The sequence below is a fragment of the Lacerta agilis genome, chromosome 2 (assembly GCF_009819535.1).
Source record: "Lacerta agilis isolate rLacAgi1 chromosome 2, rLacAgi1.pri, whole genome shotgun sequence".
Taxonomy (NCBI): Eukaryota; Metazoa; Chordata; class Lepidosauria; order Squamata; family Lacertidae; genus Lacerta; species Lacerta agilis.
Genome location: NC_046313.1, coordinates 68,308,383 through 68,329,349, shown reverse-complemented (window position 1 = coordinate 68,329,349; position 20,967 = coordinate 68,308,383). Strand labels below are relative to the sequence as shown.

The 20,967-nt window shown below is 47.2% G+C and overlaps 1 protein-coding gene across 1 annotated transcript; it reads right to left on the bottom strand.

Annotated features, from left to right (window-relative positions):
- Positions 1-1,789: 1,789 nt before the first annotated feature.
- APEH (acylaminoacyl-peptide hydrolase) lies at positions 1,790-18,351 on the bottom strand. Its single transcript, XM_033140588.1, has 22 exons — positions 18,244-18,351; positions 15,321-15,450; positions 14,286-14,412; positions 13,278-13,368; positions 12,861-12,936; positions 12,435-12,595; positions 11,906-12,043; positions 11,327-11,418; positions 10,691-10,731; positions 10,476-10,597; positions 9,352-9,412; positions 8,227-8,324; positions 7,802-7,853; positions 6,805-6,893; positions 4,817-4,955; positions 4,367-4,450; positions 4,187-4,267; positions 3,609-3,697; positions 3,283-3,473; positions 2,699-2,801; positions 2,466-2,572; positions 1,790-2,250 (listed from the first exon to the last, which is right to left on the bottom strand). Exons 1-22 carry the CDS (start codon positions 18,253-18,255, stop codon positions 2,148-2,150), a joined length of 2,187 nt encoding a protein of 728 aa, XP_032996479.1. The 5' UTR covers positions 18,256-18,351; the 3' UTR covers positions 1,790-2,147.
- Positions 18,352-20,967: the final 2,616 nt, after the last annotated feature.

Here is a 20,967-nt window from a genome sequence, read left to right as displayed (position 1 = left end):
GTCATACTGGTGTGTGCATCTCCCTCAACACATTTTCTCAACGGAAGGTCAATCCCCTGGAAGCAGCAGCAGAACTAAAGGAAGGTGATGGGATCAGGGGGGTGGTTTCAGCAGCAGTCTCTTGGCAACATTTCATTTGTTACAGCACTTTCATTTACAGGCTATGGAGAACGCAAAGGATGCAACCAATTATTCTTATGCAGCACTGCTGAAAAAGCAGTGGGATACGGGAGGCAGACTATGAATATAGGAGATTCAAGTTAAATTGTAGCTGTTCACTGGCCTAAGTGGACAATTTAACTAACGGAACACAGCATGAGAATCAAAATACATTTTAATCTGACCCAAGCCCTTGGGAAGGAAATGGCAAAAATACAGTACTGGGAAACTGTGGAGTGATTAATCCCACACTATCTTCTATTTAGTAGGAATTCAAAATCTGGTTACTTGGCTCCCAGCACAAATGCAAAGCAGCTATCTTAATAAAGGAATGAGGAACCTTTGGCCCCTACAGGGACGCCCTACCTATTGGCCATGATAGATGGGGGGTGAGGAGAGCTCGAGATCAACAATGGGAGAGCCACAGGCTCCCAACCCATGACAAAAGTGGTTGTCTTTCAAATGGAAGTATCTTCTTTGGCAATCACTCGTAGCCAAGTAGGGTGGTCTTCCACAAACATGGTTTTAACAGTGAGTCCATGACTGTGGAGGCCAATTCTGCATCCATACATCCTTCCACAGCGGGGACATAGGTTTCCGGGCGGGAGTTGATCATGGTGAGGGTTTGCCAAGCATGCATTCCTCTTAGTAAATTTCTCCCCTTTGTCCTGAATTTGAGCATCTTCAAAGCCCAGGAGGTATTAACAATCTGTCTTGAAGGTTTCTGGCTACGGTACTTTGGGGATTATTTAAAGGAGAACTGAAGGAACAGGTGAACAGGAACTTTAGTGGGATGTATTTGATACACTCAAGTACATTAATATCAGATGTCCTCCTGCTCCATTTAAGGTTTCTTAAATGGATAGATAAATAAAGAAAAAATACTTGCATTTTCAAGAATTCAAGGCTAATTAGACATTCTATGGCCTTTTAAACTGGCGTGTATTGTTTTGTTTGTTACTATGTTTTGGGTTTTTATATTGTGAACTGCCCTGTGATCCTTGGATGAAGGGTGGTATAGACATTTTAATAATGATGATGATAATAATAATAATAATAATAATAATAATGGGAAATTGACAAGGGATGGGACAAAGCCATTGAAAATAACAAGAATGTTAAGGTGGCTATTGATAATCTATTCCTCAGTTCCCAACAAACCAGCAGCAGATAAGGAAATGGGTCTCTGAATTCCCACTCTACTCAAGAGAAAGACCAACTGTAGAGTCTACTTCTATGATAATGTATCAGGAAGCACCAGAGAAAACAGTGCCAAGAGAAAAATGATACAGCAGGAATTTGTCCTGAGACATAGCATGTGAGGTTCATATGCACTATGATCAGTTTGGGATTTAGTTCCTGGTGACATCTGTAGCTATAAACTGGATGGGAGGAGTTCTGAAGAGCAAAAGCAATAGTTGAGCATTACATTCCACAAATCCTCTTTGTGAATTACCTCTTTTTCCTTTGAGTCAAAAAATTGCTAGTCTGGTTATCTCTTCTTCAAAAAAAATATCCAGTACTCTCCAATAAAGTTTGCATCTCAGTAGTTGACAAGCCCCAGTTGTTCCCAATCTCTATAAAGAATTAAACTTTGCAAGTCAGCCTCTCAAAAGTCAGGAGCGAGAAGTCTTAGACAATCAGGTATGTTTTATTTACTTTTGCAGCAGGAGTCTTTGTAGTTCACCTGGTGTCCCCAAAGACTAAGGCTAAAGACAGATTCAAAAATCAGTACCCAGCACCTGACACCTCCAAATAATCCACCTGCTATGGTGGAACTACTTATCAGAAGGCAAGATCTGACAAAGTGTGTGATGAAGGTGATCTCTGCCATGTACTTATTCATGTTCTGGACGACATGAATACCAGAGTAACCAGTCCCTATGGTGGCTGTTTGGAATTGAAGTGCCTTGGATTATGTCGGCTGGCCATGCTGCTTATTAGTATGGAAGTGGGTTACAAAAGGAGTAGGCCAGCTTCTGTAGTCATCATTTCAGGTGCTGGATCAGCCAGAGCGCAATATTCATGAAACCGTCTGCCTCGGCCTCCACACCAGAGAGCGAATGGTTATTGCCCGGATAAAGCAGCATCCTAGAAAGAGAGAGACACAAATATTAGGTGTAATGCGGTTACTTTTCACACACACCACTCTCTCTTGCCAGACCTTCTGCCCACACACAATTCTCCCCTCCTGACCCAGTCGCATATATTTCTAGCCTCTTGACCACCCCCCCCCTTTGTCCCTATAGAGCTTCCGTTCAGCCAGCTCCTTTGCATTATTTGCCAAGTTTGCCTATTATGCTTACCGGGTTGGGACACCCTTGGCCTTGAGAGCACGGTAATACTCCAAGCCTTGCTTGGGGGGAACACGTCTATCTTCCTCTCCTATCATTAAAAGAACAGGTGTCTGAACCTAAGGAGGAAAAAGGGCAAAGATATCAAGGCAGGTGTCAAAACCAAAGCTCTGAAAATGAAGTAGCAAAATCATGGAGTTCTTGGACCAATGGATGTGGAGAGGGAAGGTCTGTGTGTATTGTACCTTGTCAACGTATTGCATAGGTGAACAAAGCAGCATCTCTGCCCCTTGCCTGGGATCTGGGAGGGCAGTCTGGTCGTACGGTAAGCCAGCCTCCGTCAGGCACCTAGGAGTAGCAGCACAGCAAGTATCAAAACAGAGGGAATGGGAAGCAGAGAGCAGGAAAAAATGGAAAGTTCTTCCAGCTGACAGGTGCAGAACGCTGAGTAAACCGTGTACATTGGGACTAGTACATTCTATGAAAGTGCAGATTAAAAATGGGTAAATAAATAAATTAAAACTATGGAATATAGTGATAGTCAGCAACTTGGATGGTTTTAAAGGACAATTCAATTAATTCATGGTATGTGTGTGTTAAGACTATCAATATCTACTAGCTGGTGGTACGTCTCTGAATACCAATTGTTGGGAACCACCTTGGGAGAGTGTTCTTGCCCTTGGGTCATGCTTGCATGCTTCCCATCAGCATCTGGTTGGTCACTGGGAGAATAGGATGCGGGAATGTATGGGCCTTCTTGTGTCCTCATTACAGCAGCCACAGGCATGAAGGAGAAACTGCAGCTGCTCAGGCTGCCTTTGGTACGCACCAGTCAGGGATGTCAGTGCTTCCGACCATGGAGGCCACGTTGACTACGGGATTCCTGGCCACGCAAGCCTTGTAGGTGCCAGGGTATTGGCCGATGAGATGGCAGGATAGGAAGCCTCCATGGGAGCCACCAAGCACGGCCACTCTCTGTGGATCCGCCAGTTCCTCCTGTAGCACCTGTTCCACACAGAACTGCAAAGAAGATGGTGGGTGCAACAGTACCAAGGGGGAAAAACAGCACTGCAGCATCTTCCCACCAGTGAAAAAATATATAGCTCCACCCCCACCCCCCGCTTGCCCTGGAAAGGGGGATTGCAACCCTCTTACCTGCACATCCTTGACATCCTGACTGCCCACTTTCCCTGGAAGGGAGTCCACACTGTCCTGGCCAAAGCCTAGTGATCCTCGGTAATTCACTTAGGGAAGGGAGAAAAACAGGCTCACTGAGATCTCCAGTTCTTTGCTAGACCTGAGCTCCCTGCTCTCCAAGGAGATGTCACTCTGCTCAGCCAGGTTGCAGAATCACTGGGCAGGAGGATGCTTCCTCTAATGGAAGGATGATACCATGACAGCTCTCACTACCTGCTACCTGAACTTGTCTACTGCCACCCATAGCAGCTCCTACACCCGAAAGCACAACTGCTGCTTTCCAGAAGGGCGAGAAGCCTTTCTTGTGCCATTCCTCCTCCAGTGTCACTCCCCTAGCACACCTGTTGAGCAACTGAGACAGACTGGACTAGACAGGAAAAGGCCAAGCGATTTGGACCACACTGCAGTCATTTACCACTGTCATGGTAAAGGATCCATTGACAGTCCAGTCTCCTAACTGTGATGCCCTATTCTAAGAAAAACTGAGACCCCAGCAGCCCGCTGGGTGACTGAGAATGCTCTGGGTCACCACTTACCCAGCAGCACAGCAAACCCCATCCGACAGAGCAGTGCTGGGTACAGCATCCAGCTGGTGGTGAACACTGAGTGTGGACCTCCTGCGAAGGAGAAGATGGGAGTGCCAGTGAGATGAAGGGCGAAGGAATCACCCTGTGCCTTGAATGAGGGGAAGGGAGGGATGAAGACAAAGCACTTACCATGAGGTGACACCACTAATGGAAACTTGGCCTTCCTTGGCTCCTGAGTGGGCCGGAGTAGGATGGCTTCAAAACTGAGGCCCGCTGTGAGGAAAGACCACAGTTTGCATACCTGGTGAAAGTCAGGCACAAAGGCCTAGATTCAACTAACCCAGTGCACTCACAGAAGTCAACGCAAGGGCTCCCACTACAGCAACAGGCCTTTCCCCCTGTGCTTCCCTCCAATCTGCTGTGGAGGGTCAGGAGAACTTCCCAGAACAATACACACGGGAAGGAGAGGAGGATAATTCTATCTCCTTGCAATGGCAGATCTAGCGTAAGTGAGTGGTGTCAATTTCCTCCCACAATCTGCATACTACAACCTCAATGCCCCAATTTCTTCCCCGGCTCAAAGCAGGGAATTAAATCTCTGGCAATGTCTGTCCAATTCTTCTTCTCTTGGGCCCTCACCATACTGGGGGTTGTCCTGTTCTGGAGGAGGCTGCAGGGTACGGACATCCCAAGAGATTTCTTGAATTGGGCTGGATTCTTCCAGGCACACCCAGTTAACTTCAGCTTCCTTGCCAGCAGGAGGCAGGAAGGCCACCATCTGCAGCAAGAGAACATAGAGGAATCCAGCACCACTGGAGCAGAACTCTCTTACTCAGATCTCACAAGGTCCCCAGAACACAAGGAGCAGAGCATGCCCCCCAAATAGCAGCACACGACAGATATCTGAAAAGAAAAAAAGAGGCAAGCCCAATGGAAATAAGGGGGGGGGGAGGTCGATGTTGTGTTCTGTCCCATGGCTCTTAATCATCATACTCTGCACTTCCAACAATCTTTGACCCTACAGCCTCTGAGTTGTTTCAGCTTTGGCTGTAAAAATCTGTACTATGGGCAACAAAACATGATGCCCAGTGCCCCATATTTTGCCCTCATCAGAATTCCCTCCCTCCCCCCCAACAAAGCATCAGTTAAGCACATAACTAACAGGATGTTGCATCCCAGCCACAACGTTTGTGCAATCACAGCCAAACAAGTTTTTGACACAAGACGAAAAATAACTTTCCAAGTTGAGGATAAAGGGGCCCTGACTGATTAATTTGATACAGACCAGTTCCTAAGTCAAAGTCTACAGGCTTATCAAATTGGCAAAAATGTAAGGTAAAGGTAAAGGGACCCCTGACCATTAGGTTGAGTCATGTCCGACTCTGGGGTTGTGGCGCTCATCTTGCTTTATTGGCCGAGGGAGCCAGTGTACAGCTTCCGGGTCATGTGGCCAGTATGACTAAGCCGCTTCTGGTGAACCAGAGCAGTGCATGGAAACGCCGTTTACCTTCCCGCCAGAGCAATACCTATTTATCTATTTGCACTTTGACGTGCTTTTGAACTGCTAGGTGGGCAGGAGCTGGGACTGAGCAATGGAAGCTCACCCCATTGCGGGGATTCGAACCGCCGACCTTCTGATCAGCAAGCCCTAGGCTCTGTGGTTTAACACACAGCACCACCCGCGTCCTGCAAAAATGTACAGAACGGCTAATAAGAACTGCTGGAAATGTGGGGTGAAAGAAGGCAGCTTCTTTCACATGTGGTGGACATGCGATATAATAAAGATCTATTGGGAAAATATCTACAACAAATTACTTTTTTTTTTAGGTATACGTTTAAGAAAAAGCCAGAGGCTTTTTTGTTAGGAATGGTAAGGGAGGATATCAGAAAAACAGATCAAAAATTATTCTTATATGCGACAACGGGGGCGAGATTGTTGCTGGCGTAGGTTTGGAAGTCACAAGTGCCAACAGTGGAGCAATGGCAACAGAAAATAACGGAGTATGCGGAAATTGCAAGATTAACAGCGATAACCAGGCAACAGGGCAATGAAACATTTCAAAAAGAATGGGGAATGTTTATGGAATATATAGGAAAGATATGTTAAATATACAAATGTTGAGATAGACCTCATAATGTGAGTGGAATGTATTACATTGGAACTGTAAGGGAAGTTGTAATAATGGCAAGTATAATTGTATATGTGGTAAAGATGCACATTATTAGATTAATGATGAAAAGGGTAAAAGAAAGAAAGAGAAAATGAATGGAAGGGGGAAATTCAATGCGAAAATAAAAGATATACTTTAAGAAGACAGAAGAAGGAAGATTGGAAGTCTACACAGGGTGGTGGGGGTGTGGGAGGGTAAGGGAGATTTATTGGTATTTTGTTGTTGTTGTTGTTTTTATTTGTATTTTTTGTGTTTTGTTTGTGTGTTGATGAAATAAACAAATAAAATATGAAAAAAGTCTACAGGCTTGGTCTATTTAATATTTGGGTAATCCTAAGGAAAAGGTAAAGTGACAGAAAGCACAGGAAGTATTATTTTAGAATTACTGCAACAAGCAATTCTGAGGAGTGTCAAGCCCAGGTCCCTCTGCCAAACCTTTGGTCACTGGACACTTACAAGCATGGGAGGGCAGTTTGGAGTGGAGAATCTGGCCACCAGCAGATCTCGGTCGACAGTGAGCAGGGTCCAGCTTCCAAGACGGGAACCTAGGTTAGTAAAGGAACAAAGTTTTTCTCTTCCCCCCGTATTCTGTGCTCAGGTGGAGTGTGCAGCCCTCACCGCTTTGTTTCTGACCTGGTATGTTAGCATTTCATCACTGAAGGCCTGGGCAAGCTGGCCTGATACGAGCAAAGCTTTGGGGCAGAGAAAAGTTGACTTGACGTGTGGAAAAATATATATAAAATGGATGGAATATGCAACACAATGGGTTGCATCCAGAGAAGTCCTCCTGGCTTGTGCAATGGAAGTTCACCTCACTTTCCTCCCCCCATTGGCTCCAGGGATTGGGGGAACTCCCAGAATAGATTTGGGAGGGGGCTGTTGTGGGGTAAGGAGATGGGGAAAGGTCTGTTGTGCAAACGTAAGTCATTCTGCGAGTGTTACGGCTTTGTTGGATGCATCCCAATTTCCAACTGCTGACAGCTGGAACCTGAACTAAAATTAAGAATGCAGCGCTGGCAGAAGTTGGAGGAGAGGGGCAGTGCATGTGAAGCAAAGGTCAATAGAATAATGGGGGTGTTCACATTGGACGACCAGTGGGCATTAAGAAACTAGAATAAAGATATTGGCTTGGGATGCATCTTTCATCCAAATGCTTACAAAGGCAGTATAGCGCGATACTAAAAAGGGTGGAGAAAAAGCAAAAGATAAGCAAGTGAGGACACCAGATACAATTATCTCCAACTGTGCCAGCTGATGACAAAGGTCTGAAGAACTCCCTGAAAAACAGACTGCAAGATGGCTTGTCTGTTCTCTTGGAATAGCTTTGCCCCAAACGGATTAAACAAATTAGGACTCGCTTCTGCCAGAATATCAGAGGATTGCAGTGGCAGGACACAGCACAGACTGGAAGGAACTAATTAGGGAGGGCCAAGTTATCGAGTTTGCTACTTACCCTTGGTGAGAGAGCACACACTGCCTGACGCTGTATCAACTACAATCAGCTCCTAGAGGAAAAGACAGCATGAGAGAGATCTACTCTCAATTGCATCCAGAAAGCACCTTCTCACACAAGCTGTCCTGCAATTCATCAATGGGTACACGCACACACACACACACACACACACACACGAGCACAACAATCCCTTCTCCACCACACTATTTGGAATGAGCCCAATTGTTCAGATGGTGCTATAATCCTCAGCTTTGTTATGTGGATCCATGTGAGACCCCCATGAAGCTTCAATATATTAGATGTGCTGATTCAATTTGCCCATTGCCAAATAAAGCCCTCGATTGGAGGTGCCCTTTGTGCATAGTCTGCCCGAACTACCCCTGCCTTCAGTCTGAAGCTCAAGGTACTCTATGCTTTGTTCTTACCTGCCTGCTACGTTGAATTGTGTCCAGCACAACCCTCTGGCTGTCTGCTGCCCAGCAGCGCTCTGACAGTGCTGTGCTATAGATCCCAGTGAATTCACCTGTAAGAGACAAAGTGCCTTCACTGAAACAACAGCTGCCTTTCTGGTGGAAAACACAGGGATGCCCCTGGGCCAGGAAGCCACATGATAAGCCCCCTTCATGGATGCCAACCAGAAATAGCCCATGAAATTCTGACACCAAGGCAAGACAGCAAAACAAAAACCCAACTGGCACTCCCCAGACTGGTAAAAATGATACAAAAAATAAATTCAATTATTGGCAATTTCCTGCCCTTTCAGGGTAACAAAAAGGATAATAATCTGCCACCTGTAACGAGTGACGTCACCCTGCCTAATGAGCAGGTCAGCTGTGATGCTGTCTCTTTTCATATGTATTCCAAAGCCCCCCAATCCCTCTTTGCAGCCAGTCTCCATGATATTCCACAGCCAGCATCTGCCTACTGAGCCTGCTTTTCTAATGGCAAAGTGGATGTGGATTCTGAATTCCTGCAAAAAACTGGCAAAAGATTCTGCAGAAAAATACTTGCTGAAGACACGGGACCTGATTGCCATTGCCGATACCAAACTTGAGGAACGCAAAGAAGCTGCTTCTGATAATAATAATAATTTTATTATTTATGCTCCACTGGCTGGGTTGCTCCAGCCACTCCGGGGGACTTCCAACACATACAGAAACATTCCAAGGGATGCTTCCAGAGACACCCTAACAGAGAAGGTTGCTATGAGCAGCCTGTGGTTGGTTTTCATGTTTTCCCAATGCTCAGGTCTTTTCCCTACTGCCCCAGAATCTCCTCCTTTCATTCCCCCTTAACACCACCTTGTTTCTCCCAAACCATCCACAGCCCTGTAGGCGGATTTCACATTCTACACTCCTGTAGTTAACGCAGTGATAAATGTTGGCCATTCTGAACAAGATACGTGACTGCGCATGATATACAGCAGTCCTAACGTTTGGCTTCGCTTGTTGCTGCACATGGAATGCTTGGCGCACCCATGGGGTTCCATCGGATCCCATCAAACACCCCACGGCACACCCTGGGAGCTCCAGCACAGTTGTAATACATACCTTGGCTCTGCCGAGGCACAATCTCCACCACGACGGAAGTGAGCTTTGTGTACCAGTCGTACTGGGGGGGGGGGGGGGAGAGATCAAAAGGCATCAGAAAAGGATGTGGCAGTGCACAGCTTCCTGCCCCACAAATATTTTATAGCATCAAGACATGCTTCACGGAGGTGCTGAGGTGGCCTGATGTGATCGTTCTGGGTGGACGATGACAGGCCTTGGTTCTCCTTATGCTCTCACCGAGGAGCTCTGCCCCAATTCCTCTGACCAAACTCTCCAAGAAGCAACCCTCATAACCCCTGCCAGCAAATATGGATTCCCCACTATAGTTGCCAACAAGGGAGAATTAACTCAGGCTCATGCAGAACTTTGCCTGATCTCTCACACACCAGCTTGGCAAAGGCCAAAGAGCTCAATGATTCATTCACAAAGCTGCCAACAAGACTTTCTGCATGAGGATCGGGCCCACTTCCCTATCTGCAGAAGAGGCCTCCGATTTGCATACAATTTAGGCCACTTGCAAATACATACAAATTGGCACTCTCTTCCGTGGGCAGGGAGGAGGACCCAACAATAAATCAGGGGCCACACACAAGTAATAAGATGTCTGGCAGGCAGAAGGTGAAAACCTGGAACTTCCCCCATAATTGTGTTTCTGTCCTAGAAAATATGTGACCTGTTGAATTTCTACCTGACACTGCTCTCCCCCAGTGCCAACTCCAAACCAGGCAAAAACCTCAATTTTCATGAGCTGTAACACATTGTGAAGCTGTAATTTGCTTTTCCCTGGTGTGTATGTGACTAATATTTCTCTACGGCGCTTATCAGTCATTCACAACTGTGACTGTACTCCTTTAGCTACAGCACAGAAAGACAGAAGCCAGCTCATTTCTTACAAAGCAGTGGGTTAGACTGATGCCTCCGCATTTTGCTTCGTAACAACCTTCTTTCTGAAAAGGGCTAGATATTTACATTTTTCAAAATGAAAACTCAAGAGTCTGGGTCCCCTGCTACCTCTGGGCCCAGCTCAGAAGTGTTCCTTGTGCCTTCACCTCTGGAGTCTATATAGAGGACAGGAGCTTATTTGTCTCTCATGCAAAGACTCAAGGCTCAAAAGCAATACTCACCATGCAGAGACGGCTGCACTGTTGGTGAGGCCCAGATGCCGGGTTCTCTAGGTACACAATGCGACATTGGTCTGGGCTCAGGCGTGGAGACCAAATGGCTTTGCTGTCGTCTGATAACAGCTCTGCAATGGGAAGGGAGACAGTGAATTAAGAGAGAGGACTGAGAAGTCACTGCATGGCTGATGATGATGATAAAACAGGAAAACATGTCTCACCACAACGACCACCTGTCAAGTCCACATAGAAGACAGCTGATCTGGAAGGAAAACCACAAAACAGAAGTGGGGGTTACATGGGAGAACACCCTGTGAGACTGGCTAAGTGGTTGGGGACATCTATCTTCTCCACACAGGCTGGTGTCTCACTCATCACCCAGACAGGAACATAAACAGGAATATTATTATTATTTATTACATTTTTATACCAACCTTCATCTGAGGATCACAGGGTAGTTTACAATATAAAATCACAAAAATACATAACATAGTAACAAACAAAAACACACACACACCCCAGTTTAAAAGGACAGGGTGAAGAGGCGACTTCTTCCTGATGGGGCAGCAGGGTGGTTCCCAAACAAAAAATAGGCAGGTTCTAGAATCAAAAAGGGCCAAAGTCCAATCTGGGTGCCTACTTCATCTGCAGGAAGCCACACAAGCTCCTCCATAGCCACAAGACCACATCCTACATGGCTACAAGTGCTGTTTTGCAGGCACACAGAGCACCTCCAACCCCAAAGACCCCAGAATGTTTGTAGGCCCACTTCCACCCCTGCCCCCAAATTTGGTCCCTCATCTATCTAATATAGCCAATCACACTTGGATTCTTACTTGTCCTGGTAGGAAACTTACCTGCGATTGGTGCAGTACCTCAACCCTAGGCGGAAGGGCTCATGCCACCAGCCTGTGAACACCACCCCAGTGTCGCCTGGAGCCCAGAAAGCCTGGGGAAGAAGGGGATGCCATGTCAGGTGTGTAGGGGCAGGCGGGCGACTCTAGCACATCTCCAGCATGCGGGGGTAAGATAGGTTCGAAGACAGCGGGTGTATAATGACCCAACTAATATATACCATGGAAACCTGGAATTAAATAGATGGGGAACACCCCCTGGCTCTTGTCTTGGAAGATAATTTTGAAATTATCTTTCCAGGAAGGCAGCATCTTGGCTGGCAAGCACAGAGTCCCTCCCACTATATCCTAGCCATTTTGGCACAGCTATTATAGTATCGGAGTTAACAGGCAACACCAAGGATGACTCCACATTGTTTCTGTTTCAGATACCAAACTTGTGGAAATCTTCTGCAAGTTGCTTTTAGAGCCCCTCCTTGGGGCTAGAAGGCAGAAGGCAAGTATTTAAAATAAATAAAAATACCCTTATCCAACTGGGCTTAACTGGGTGCCAACCTTCTCCCTCAATTATCCTATACTGACCTGCCCAGGGGAGATGTGCTCTGGAACACTCTCCAGGACCGAAACGTTGTTGCTCTCAATGTCCAACACACACAGCACAGGGGTGCTTTTAGCCACCAGGGTCTCCCCCCAGTCTTCGTAGAACACAAACTGCTCTCCCTAGGGAAAGCAAAGAGAGATCCTGATGCAGAGGCAGCTCGAGTGACAGCAAAGGGATTCTCACCTGCCTGGGAGATTGCCAGGGCCCGCATCACTGGTTTTTCAACTTGGCGTCAGTCAAGCGCTTCCCACTTCCCGAAGAGTGAGCAAGCCGACACGCGCATTTGCTTACAAACTCCGCAGTTCCACTGCAGGCACATCACCCTTGGAGGCAACTGTTCAAGATGCAAGCATTAGCTTTACTGCATTTCAGCTATAAGTGTAATTGCTAGCGCACTGCCTTATGAACAGAGCTGCTTTGAGTATGGAAAAAAAATGGCAAATGGTGATGATGAAGAGAAACTGAAACACTGTCTCGCAGGACACAAGGCAAAGCAGAAGTTCATTCTACCTTAATGGCTTTATCTCGTCTCTCTGTCTTGGCCAGCTCCTCTTCGCTGCTCAGCTCGGGGGCCTTTGGCTTAAAGAACGACTCAGCCTTGGGGCGCTTCTTCTCCGCCACGTAGAGAAGGTGCGTCTCGGAGTGTGACCAGGCCAAGCAGCCAAATTGGTCTGGGGCAGGGAACAAGATGACAATAGATTTCACTGACTGACCTCAATAAAAAAATGCAATGACCAGAAGCATTCCTAGGTTTCCCAAGTCCCCTTTTCAAACATGACAAAAATGACTTCCCTTATCAGTGCATATCAGGGATATCTGAGGACACCCTACCACCACCAGCACTCCAGAGATGCAAGGAAAGGATGGATGTTGGGGCCTAGCTATCCTCTTCTCTTGTCTCTTGCAAATGGAAACAGAGCTGCAAGGAAAGCTTACCATCCTCGTACACTTGGCCATGCTTCTCCAGGGCTGTCAACTCGATGCTCTTCACCTTGCGGTTCTTTTCCCACACCTGTGGGAGCAGACACATGCCAGATTTAGTCTCTGAACCCCTTTGCTTATGTACCCAGTGTCTTGAGTCACGTGAAAGAGCCACTAACTGACCCCTTTCCTTTCAAACAAAAAGAAGCAAAAGCCACTCAAGTCAGAGCTGCCATACAACTGCCTCCCGGGTTGGAAGCGTGACGGATAGTTTGAGAATCACTGAGCTAACGGGCCAAATGTGAAGCCACGTTGCTGTGGGAATGAAGGGGCAGAGCATCTCTGGAAGGTCTGCCTTACACAGGAGAAACGTATTAGAGAGCCAGGGTACAAGTCTCTTCTCTCAGCTTTCTTCAAGCCAGCTATATATACCTCTAGGAACTGTTTCTCTTCGCCTTTGGTGTTGCTAGTCTTTCGTAGAACGGCTTTCTGTGCTCCACTTGGAGAGTCCCGACTGAGCAGCCTAAGAAGGAAAACAGCGTGGTTAGCCTAGGAAATATGGCTTTGGTCAGGCACAGGCCAGGACGAAGGAGGTACCAGAAAGGAAGGCAGCTCAGACTGTGCCCATCCTTCCAGGACAAGCAGGGGACATGAGGCCCTCCAGGTGTTGGGCTCCCCACTCCCCATCAGTTCAGATCAATGGCCATACTGGCTATGCCTGAGGGGAGCAACCCCTCTGTCCTGGGAGAAACAGCCAGTGCTGACACCAAGGAAGAGGTCCTGCCACTGCAAAGGGCAACAAACAAACAAACACCACACACAAGCCTTATCCAAGAGGCTTTGGAAGCACACCAAGCTAGGATATTGAAAGGGATGGATGGGTCGTGTGGATCATCTCCACTGTCATTTGGTAATAAAGTAAATGTATGGCAATACATATAATGTATTAGAAGAACTACCTCACCTCCCATGTTTCCCCAGGGCAGGATGACACAAGAGAGAGCCTTTTTAAGTGTGGTGCCACAGCTGTGGAACACCCCTTCCAACCAAGGCCTGCTTATCTTCAGTAAGCAGTAAAAACTGGGATTTTCCAGAAGTTCCTGCTCAATAAGTATATGCTGCTGGGCAGGTTTGCAGTTTTGTCTTTCCCTGTGGCTTCTGACAGTGCTAGATATTGCAGATTAGGGCACTTAACCATTGTTTTAGTGTTCTGATTTTCAGTCAGCTGCCTTAGAGGCCCCTTCGGTCCAAAATTATGGACTCTCAAATAATTTTCTCATTAAAGGATTCGGGTTGTTTTGGTGCAGAACATGTATCCCTGGTACTTGGAGGTTCAAGGCTATGCTGATCCTTGGGACACCCCCTTCAGCACAAGGCTTTGGGTAGTGATCTGCTATTTCTACAGAAAGCGTGGTGAAACACAACAAACAAGAGACTTACTCTCCCTTGATTTCCGTGCAATTGCCAGAGGGGCTTGAGTACACAATGGAGTGGTTGTCATGGAAGATGAGGTACTGATGGCAGAATTTTATATTTTCAGCTCTTTCCAAGTCTCGCTGAGACCACTCTGTAAAGGGAGGGAGAGAACTCAGTTTCTGTCCAGCCAACCACAGAAATCTTCCTCTATCACAAAAAAATCCCAACATCACTGTCCCATCCTCCTCTTCCCTTTCAAGCAAGGCCAGGAGCAGACAAGAGAAGCCTACTCACACAAAAGACTTGCCTGTCAACCTACCTTAATATATTTCCAACACCAGTCAAATAACTATTTTCCCATGTCTAAAGTTATGATTTCATCCTGGTTTGACTTCTGCAGATTTTATTCCAATCCCCCCCCCCCCATTTTACATTGATTTGTTGCTGCAAAAAGTAATTTTATTTACTTTTTTACATTTATATCCCACCTTTCTTCTGTCATGGCTCCCAACGTGGTTGGCAGGTGGTCTCCCATCCAGGCACTGAGCATACTCAGGCCTGCTTAGCTTCAGCAAAGCAGTGACCTCATGTGCATTTAGACCATACCCAGGGACCTGTTTTAATGTGATTTGTGACTAGGTAATGATGTGGATTGTAGTTTGTTTTACTGTTAATTTTGGTCTCTCTCTGTGTGTTTAAAATCCCATTAAGCTGCCCAGAGAACTTCAGTTATAGGGCCACCTATTCATTGAATGTATGTATAAAAGCCCATCACGCCCATTCCTTGTTCATGGTCAAGAATGCCAACAGCACTATCTTTGGGCTTTATTTCTTATGATCATCAGAGGAAGATGAAAGTTGGTTTGATATTGAAGCACAGGGACCAGCCAGTCAAAGCCACAGAAACCCTGGTGCTGACAGCTAGTCTCCTGGTTTATCTTGTCAGGAGTGAAGGCAAAGAATAATGTACTCATTGCTTCTCATGAGGCACCCCAAAGTGAATCACAATATAAACACGGGCCCCAACTAATGTTGGCAACTACGAGGGAGAGGGTTTACCTGTGTAAACGTTGCAGTATTTCCCACCATACTGAGTTGTTACCTCTGGCCCAATAGAGGCACTGGAAAGAGATGGGAACTGGCTAAGCTCACGATACAAAGCAGCTATCTCCTCTGTGTCATTTAACAACTGCTCAATAAAAAGAAAGAAGCAGGATAATTAGTTGGGACCAACTCCAGGTTAAAAGTAACACAAATGATGCTTGCAACTAGCCCTTTGCTCAGGGCAAGTAACAACCGCTTCCGGGTGAGAAGCTGGAACAGAGGGCAGGAAGCATGTAACATGGGGCCACTTTGGTGAGTTGAAGGAGAGAGCACACAGCTAGCTGGAGACATAGCAGTCCTGGCTCTGTGCCTTCTGCAGGTTAGAGGAAGGTTGGCTGTAGCAGCTGCTCCTAACTTCTTTTCCTACCTAAGCAGATGTACTGATGTGCATACAGGAAAAATCATATCACTGCTGTAGATAGGAGAGAGAAGCTCATCACCTGCTTCTGAGCAAATTAAGCTGCCACACTGATATACCGTGTTTCTCTTAAAATAAGACACGGTCTTATATATATTCTTTCCCTCAACAAAACACAGTATGGCTTATTTTCAGGGGATGTCTTATTTTAACCGCGTCACATCGGTATGCTGCATAGCCACGCCTCTCCAAGCTGTTTTAATGGGAGGTGCTGCGTCACTATGGCTTATTTTGGGGGTATGGCTTATTTTAGGAGAAACACGGTAGGGTGCATGTTTCTCCCTGTCTCCTGCTCAGTTTTCCTTTTTCATTCCCCACCACAACCAATACATGATCTATATTACTTATAAGTCCTTTCCCCTGGAACATTTTGGGTCCTTAGTTAATCTTTAAGGTGACACACAAGACTTGTTTTGTCCCAAGTTTGCAATCCAAAACAGACAGAGTTGGATGTTTCTTGCCTACTTGTTTTTGAAACAGGCAAAACCAGGAAGTCTGTTCTGTACCAAGTTGCAGGTGCTGCGGCAAAGGTGCTCTTTCAACTACCAATACGTTCATCAACCCAGCAGCCCAAGTTAATGTGTGACACTCTAGGCCCGCAGCAATTGAAACATGGTTTGTGGAAGGACAAAGTTTCAATAGCTACATTTGGCACACTATTGACTTTGGCAAGGCAGGGCAGGCAATCACATGGTAAGTAAAGGCCAGTTATCACTCCTTCTATCTGAAAAGTTCACAAGCATGTGAGGATCCCAAGTCAGCAACTTCCATGCAGCTAAACAGAAGGAGGGTAAAAACATTCCCTGCTTCCCTTGCTCATTAACATTTCATTTGTGCCATCAGGGAATAGCCTTGGGCCACTGGCAACTACTGTTTGGAAAGGTGTTCAGGAAGAACTCTTCCAATATCCTTCCTGCTCCCCAGCTCCCCCCTCCCCTTTGTGTTTTTTTCTAAACCAAGGATAGGGAACCTGTGGCCCTCCAGATGTTGTTGGACTCCACGTCAGCTAACATGACCAATGGTCAGAGATGATAGGAGTTGAGAGTCCAACATCATTTAGGCTGCAAAATCCAAACCCTGAGCAGACGGAAGTGCTGTTTATCAGACTGCCATGGCTGCCATGGGCACAGCCAGGATTTTAGTTAAGGGGGCAGGACTTTTGTTAGGGAGGGCAGAACCTCAGTTAGCTATGTATTTTTGCTGGTTTTTATTGATGGGGGGCAACTGCCCCCCTTAGCTACACCCATGCTGTTTAGGCTGGCCAGGCTGGAAGGTGTGCCTGGAGCTGGTGCAACAGTTGGATGGAGACTGGGTCCAGTGCCATCAGCAGTGAGGCTGACTTGCAATGCAATGGATCTCAGGCTGGTTCAGCCCTTCCCTGCCTTCACAGCACCCCATTTTGGGGCTTTGTGTGGGCCACTGCTGACAGGGATCCTGCCAGTGGCACTTCCATACACTTGCAGGCTCAGCAGGCAGAACAGGGGGCTCCATGCTGGCAGACTGATGCGGATGCCACTGTGCAGGTGGAGGCCAGCAGGGCTGAGCAGAGGGACGCCTCCACCCAATCTACCTGGCACACTGTGTCCAAAGGAGCCACAGGTCAGCCACTCCTGCCCTAAAGCAACAGGTCTCCTTTAGTGCAAGAGTTCAAAGTCTAGTTCTCTCTGCTACAACAGCTACTGCATGCACTATAATCCACTTGATATATGGGGACAACAGTGTGGTGACAAAGAATAAAGGTAAGCACCCCTCTCTCCGCCACCATCTTAAGACTTTCCCCCTGTAGCAACCTAAATTCGTGCCACATCCAGTCACCCATGTGCTCAGGGTTCTTAAACCATGCCAGGTCAACACGCTAAAAATCAAGTATTTTAGAGCTGTGACGGTTCCCACCTTGTGTGCACGTGGGTTGGTTTTTTTTTGGGGGGGGGGAGAGTAGAAGGATGCTGAAGTACTGCGAAAGGAAGCAGCTTTTTCTTCTTTTGAATGGAGATATAAAGAAGAGTTGGCACATTATCTCCCCCGTCCCCCGAGACACGCACACACCCCAATTACATCTCCATATTGGCCGGGTGTGCCTGTGTAGAAGAGTTGTTTCACATGTTGCAGTTGTGCTCATCTCGCAGCTCTTAAAAGCGGGGGCCGGGGGAGAGAAAGGGAGCCAGCAGCCTTGCAGAGCGGCCCGTATCCCGCCCCCACGGACAATCCCATGCGGATAGCTAGCGTGGCAGCGAGAGAAGGGAGTCCATTCACACGTTCGTGCCCCTCCGAAGGGGATGCTGGGAACCCCAACACACACACAAACACACACACACACACCCCGCCCGCCACAGCGCGGAGCATTGTGGGAAGGTCTGCTCAACGCGCAGCAGGAGCTGCTTCACGCGGGCGCTGCCCACTCCCCGCATCCTCTTGGGGGGGGGCGAATCCGGGGAACCCCTCTCCCCCCGCGTTTCTCACCGGTGGTTCCATCTCCTTTGCCGCTGCGCCAAATCCCGGAGGTTCGAAGTTCGGTCACCTTCCGCTCGGTACTTCCAGGGTGGGCGGGGCAGTGCCTTTTCGGTCCCGCCTACTTCCATTGGCTGTGGACCTGCCCGTCAAAATCAGCGCACGCTGCTCAATGGGAAGCCTGGCCCTTGCTTTTTATCTGGAGACAGGACTTCCTGTGTTGCGAGGCAAAGCAGCGGCTTGGCGTGGACGTCTCTGGCCACCCGGCCCGATCGTGCTCTTTTCTTTCTAAACCGACCCTTTCCCCCCCCCCCCCTAATGTGAATTTGCAATCACTTAAAAATGTTACAGGTAGGTAGCCGTGTTGGCCTGTCGTAGTGGAATCAAAATAAAAAATACCAATAACAAACTTAGTCGGTCTCTAAGGTGCTACTGGAAGGATTTTTTTTATTTTTTATTTTGTTTCGACTTCAAAATGTGTTGCAGGCGAAGATCCTCGTGGCGGGGCTTCAAGGACAGTGGCTTAAAACAGGCCAGCGCAACGTTATCCCCATACTTCTCCCTATTCTCTCATCCCAAATTGTTTCTTTACTTTCCTAAATAAATGTCGTGCTTGTGTTTATTATGAATTTGACTCATATTTTTTGTGTAGGTTGTGTGTGGGTGGGGGGGAGGCAGCAAATTTGAAAGCCGTTTCTGCAGTCATCTGGCTGCCAGGAACTTGGAACGAAAAGCCTACATTTTTGTGAGGGTTGTTCAACCACCTACTACTTCCAATCTTAATTTTATCTTTGCAAAAGTCAAATGAAGTTCAGCAATTCTGCTGCTACTAGCTTGAATTGTGAATGTACTTGTTTTTGAAACACCAGCCCTAATGACAATGAAAACAGGTTTGTTTTTAAAAGCAGTGACATAGGTTTGGTGTGCTTGATGATACCTCTAGTTCAGTCACAGCGACATTCAGGCATGTTTGAGTAAAGTCCAGCCGAGTAAAGACCCACATGCCATTCAGTGTGGGGCTCACACTAGGCATTCAGGTGGCATGCCAATTATCAAAGCCTCGTCCATTTTGTGTCTCCATTGCATGTGAAAGTCACTTGTAATTCCTTCACCCATTTAGGTTGTGTTTTAGCAATTATGGAGCTGCAGTTTGTGTTGCTACCATTGTTTTCTGCACTGTGTGCTGGTATGAATCTCTGGGCTGCTTCAGCATTTGCAAATGTTTCTGTGAGAGAGTTTTTTTTAAAACAACAACAACAGGTCTTGGATGCCCCTTTACCATCACTGATGTTGCTCAATGAAAGTTGTGCCTGTTTCAACTGTATCTGTTCTTGTGGTGCTTAGCAGATGTTGAAGCATTGCTTAGCTCTGCTGTTTTCATAAAGGGACATTGCCACTGGGAAGAGGGCAAGGTCACTGGGTTCTCCAGTGGACTGAGCATCTGGATCCTGTTCTTAGTGATGCTGCTAGACAGCAGTCAAGGGGGAGAGAGAAGACCCTAGTTGCTCTGTCGTCCAATGTGGTGCTATGATGAGCTGATTTTACCACATGAAGTGGAGGGTGACAAAAGGGGTGTCATTTGAGGGAAAAACAGGCAGCTGGCAGTCAGCAGAGGGAGGGAGGGGTTATAGAAAATGGAATAGGTCAAAAAGTTTGTAGAGTGAGACTATTGGTTCTTGTGTGTATGGCACTTGAACTATGGGTACTCCTGCATCCCATTATTCCTCACGGTCTCCCCTCCCCTGTTAAGTATTTATAATTCAACTGTGTAAGATTGTTCCTGAGCCGTTCCTCTCGTCTTGCCTTTGCAACAGATCTAGTCATCCATCTAACCCGCTTGGGTGCCCTGCACCTGCAGCTTTGGAAAGGAAGAGTGATTTGCTTGGTTTTGGCTGTCACTTCATGCACTGTACTTTCATCTCAGAAGGGCACACACGTCGCTTTCATGACTCCATGGAATCAATGCAGACACCTCTCTTGGCAAACAAGGGGTGCCTCGCACAAGCTCTTGCCAACTCTGGCTGCGTGGGACTGAATGTTCTTGCGCCAGTACTTGAACGGGGAATAGCACATGCCATGTGACTCCCACAGGAAAGCTGTGCAGCTCCTGGGTTTGCAAGCAGCCGCTTGAAAATGTGAATGGATGGGGCTCCTAGCAAGAGGCAGTGTCTGTCGGAGGCAGGCACCAACCCTTTCCCAGCTTGTTAATAATGGCTTAAGGTCTATGGGAGCAGCTTCTCTGCTAATCCAGCCAGCCAATATCTCAGGGTCAGCAGAAAACCTCTCCCTGCAAAGCCGAGTGGGAAGCTGGCCCCACGGCAGGGTGACTGGAGTGGAATGACAAATCACACCTTCCAGATTGGCGCTTCCTGTGTGCTGCTAATCAGCTGAACTGCAACAGGAAGCAGTCGGTGGCAGATGGTTCTGCAGGCACTGAGTGGGAGCTGCATCCATATGCGGTGGGTGGGCTGAGAGAGACCCAGGTATGGTAACATGAAGGGAGAGGGATAAACAGTTAAAAGAAGAAGAGGGGGCAGGGTAATTGGCTTTCTGAGAGAAGCAATGTCTTTGACAGGCCTTGAAGCTTTAAGCCCTTGCAGGGTTGGAGACAGCAGCAGGTGGGTGTCTTCTTCCATGCTATTCCTGACAGATACATTAAATGTGCTTGTTTAAAGGCTTGGATGTGATATGAACTATGGCTGTACCTGAAGTCGATTTGAGCTCTCTCTGTGTGTG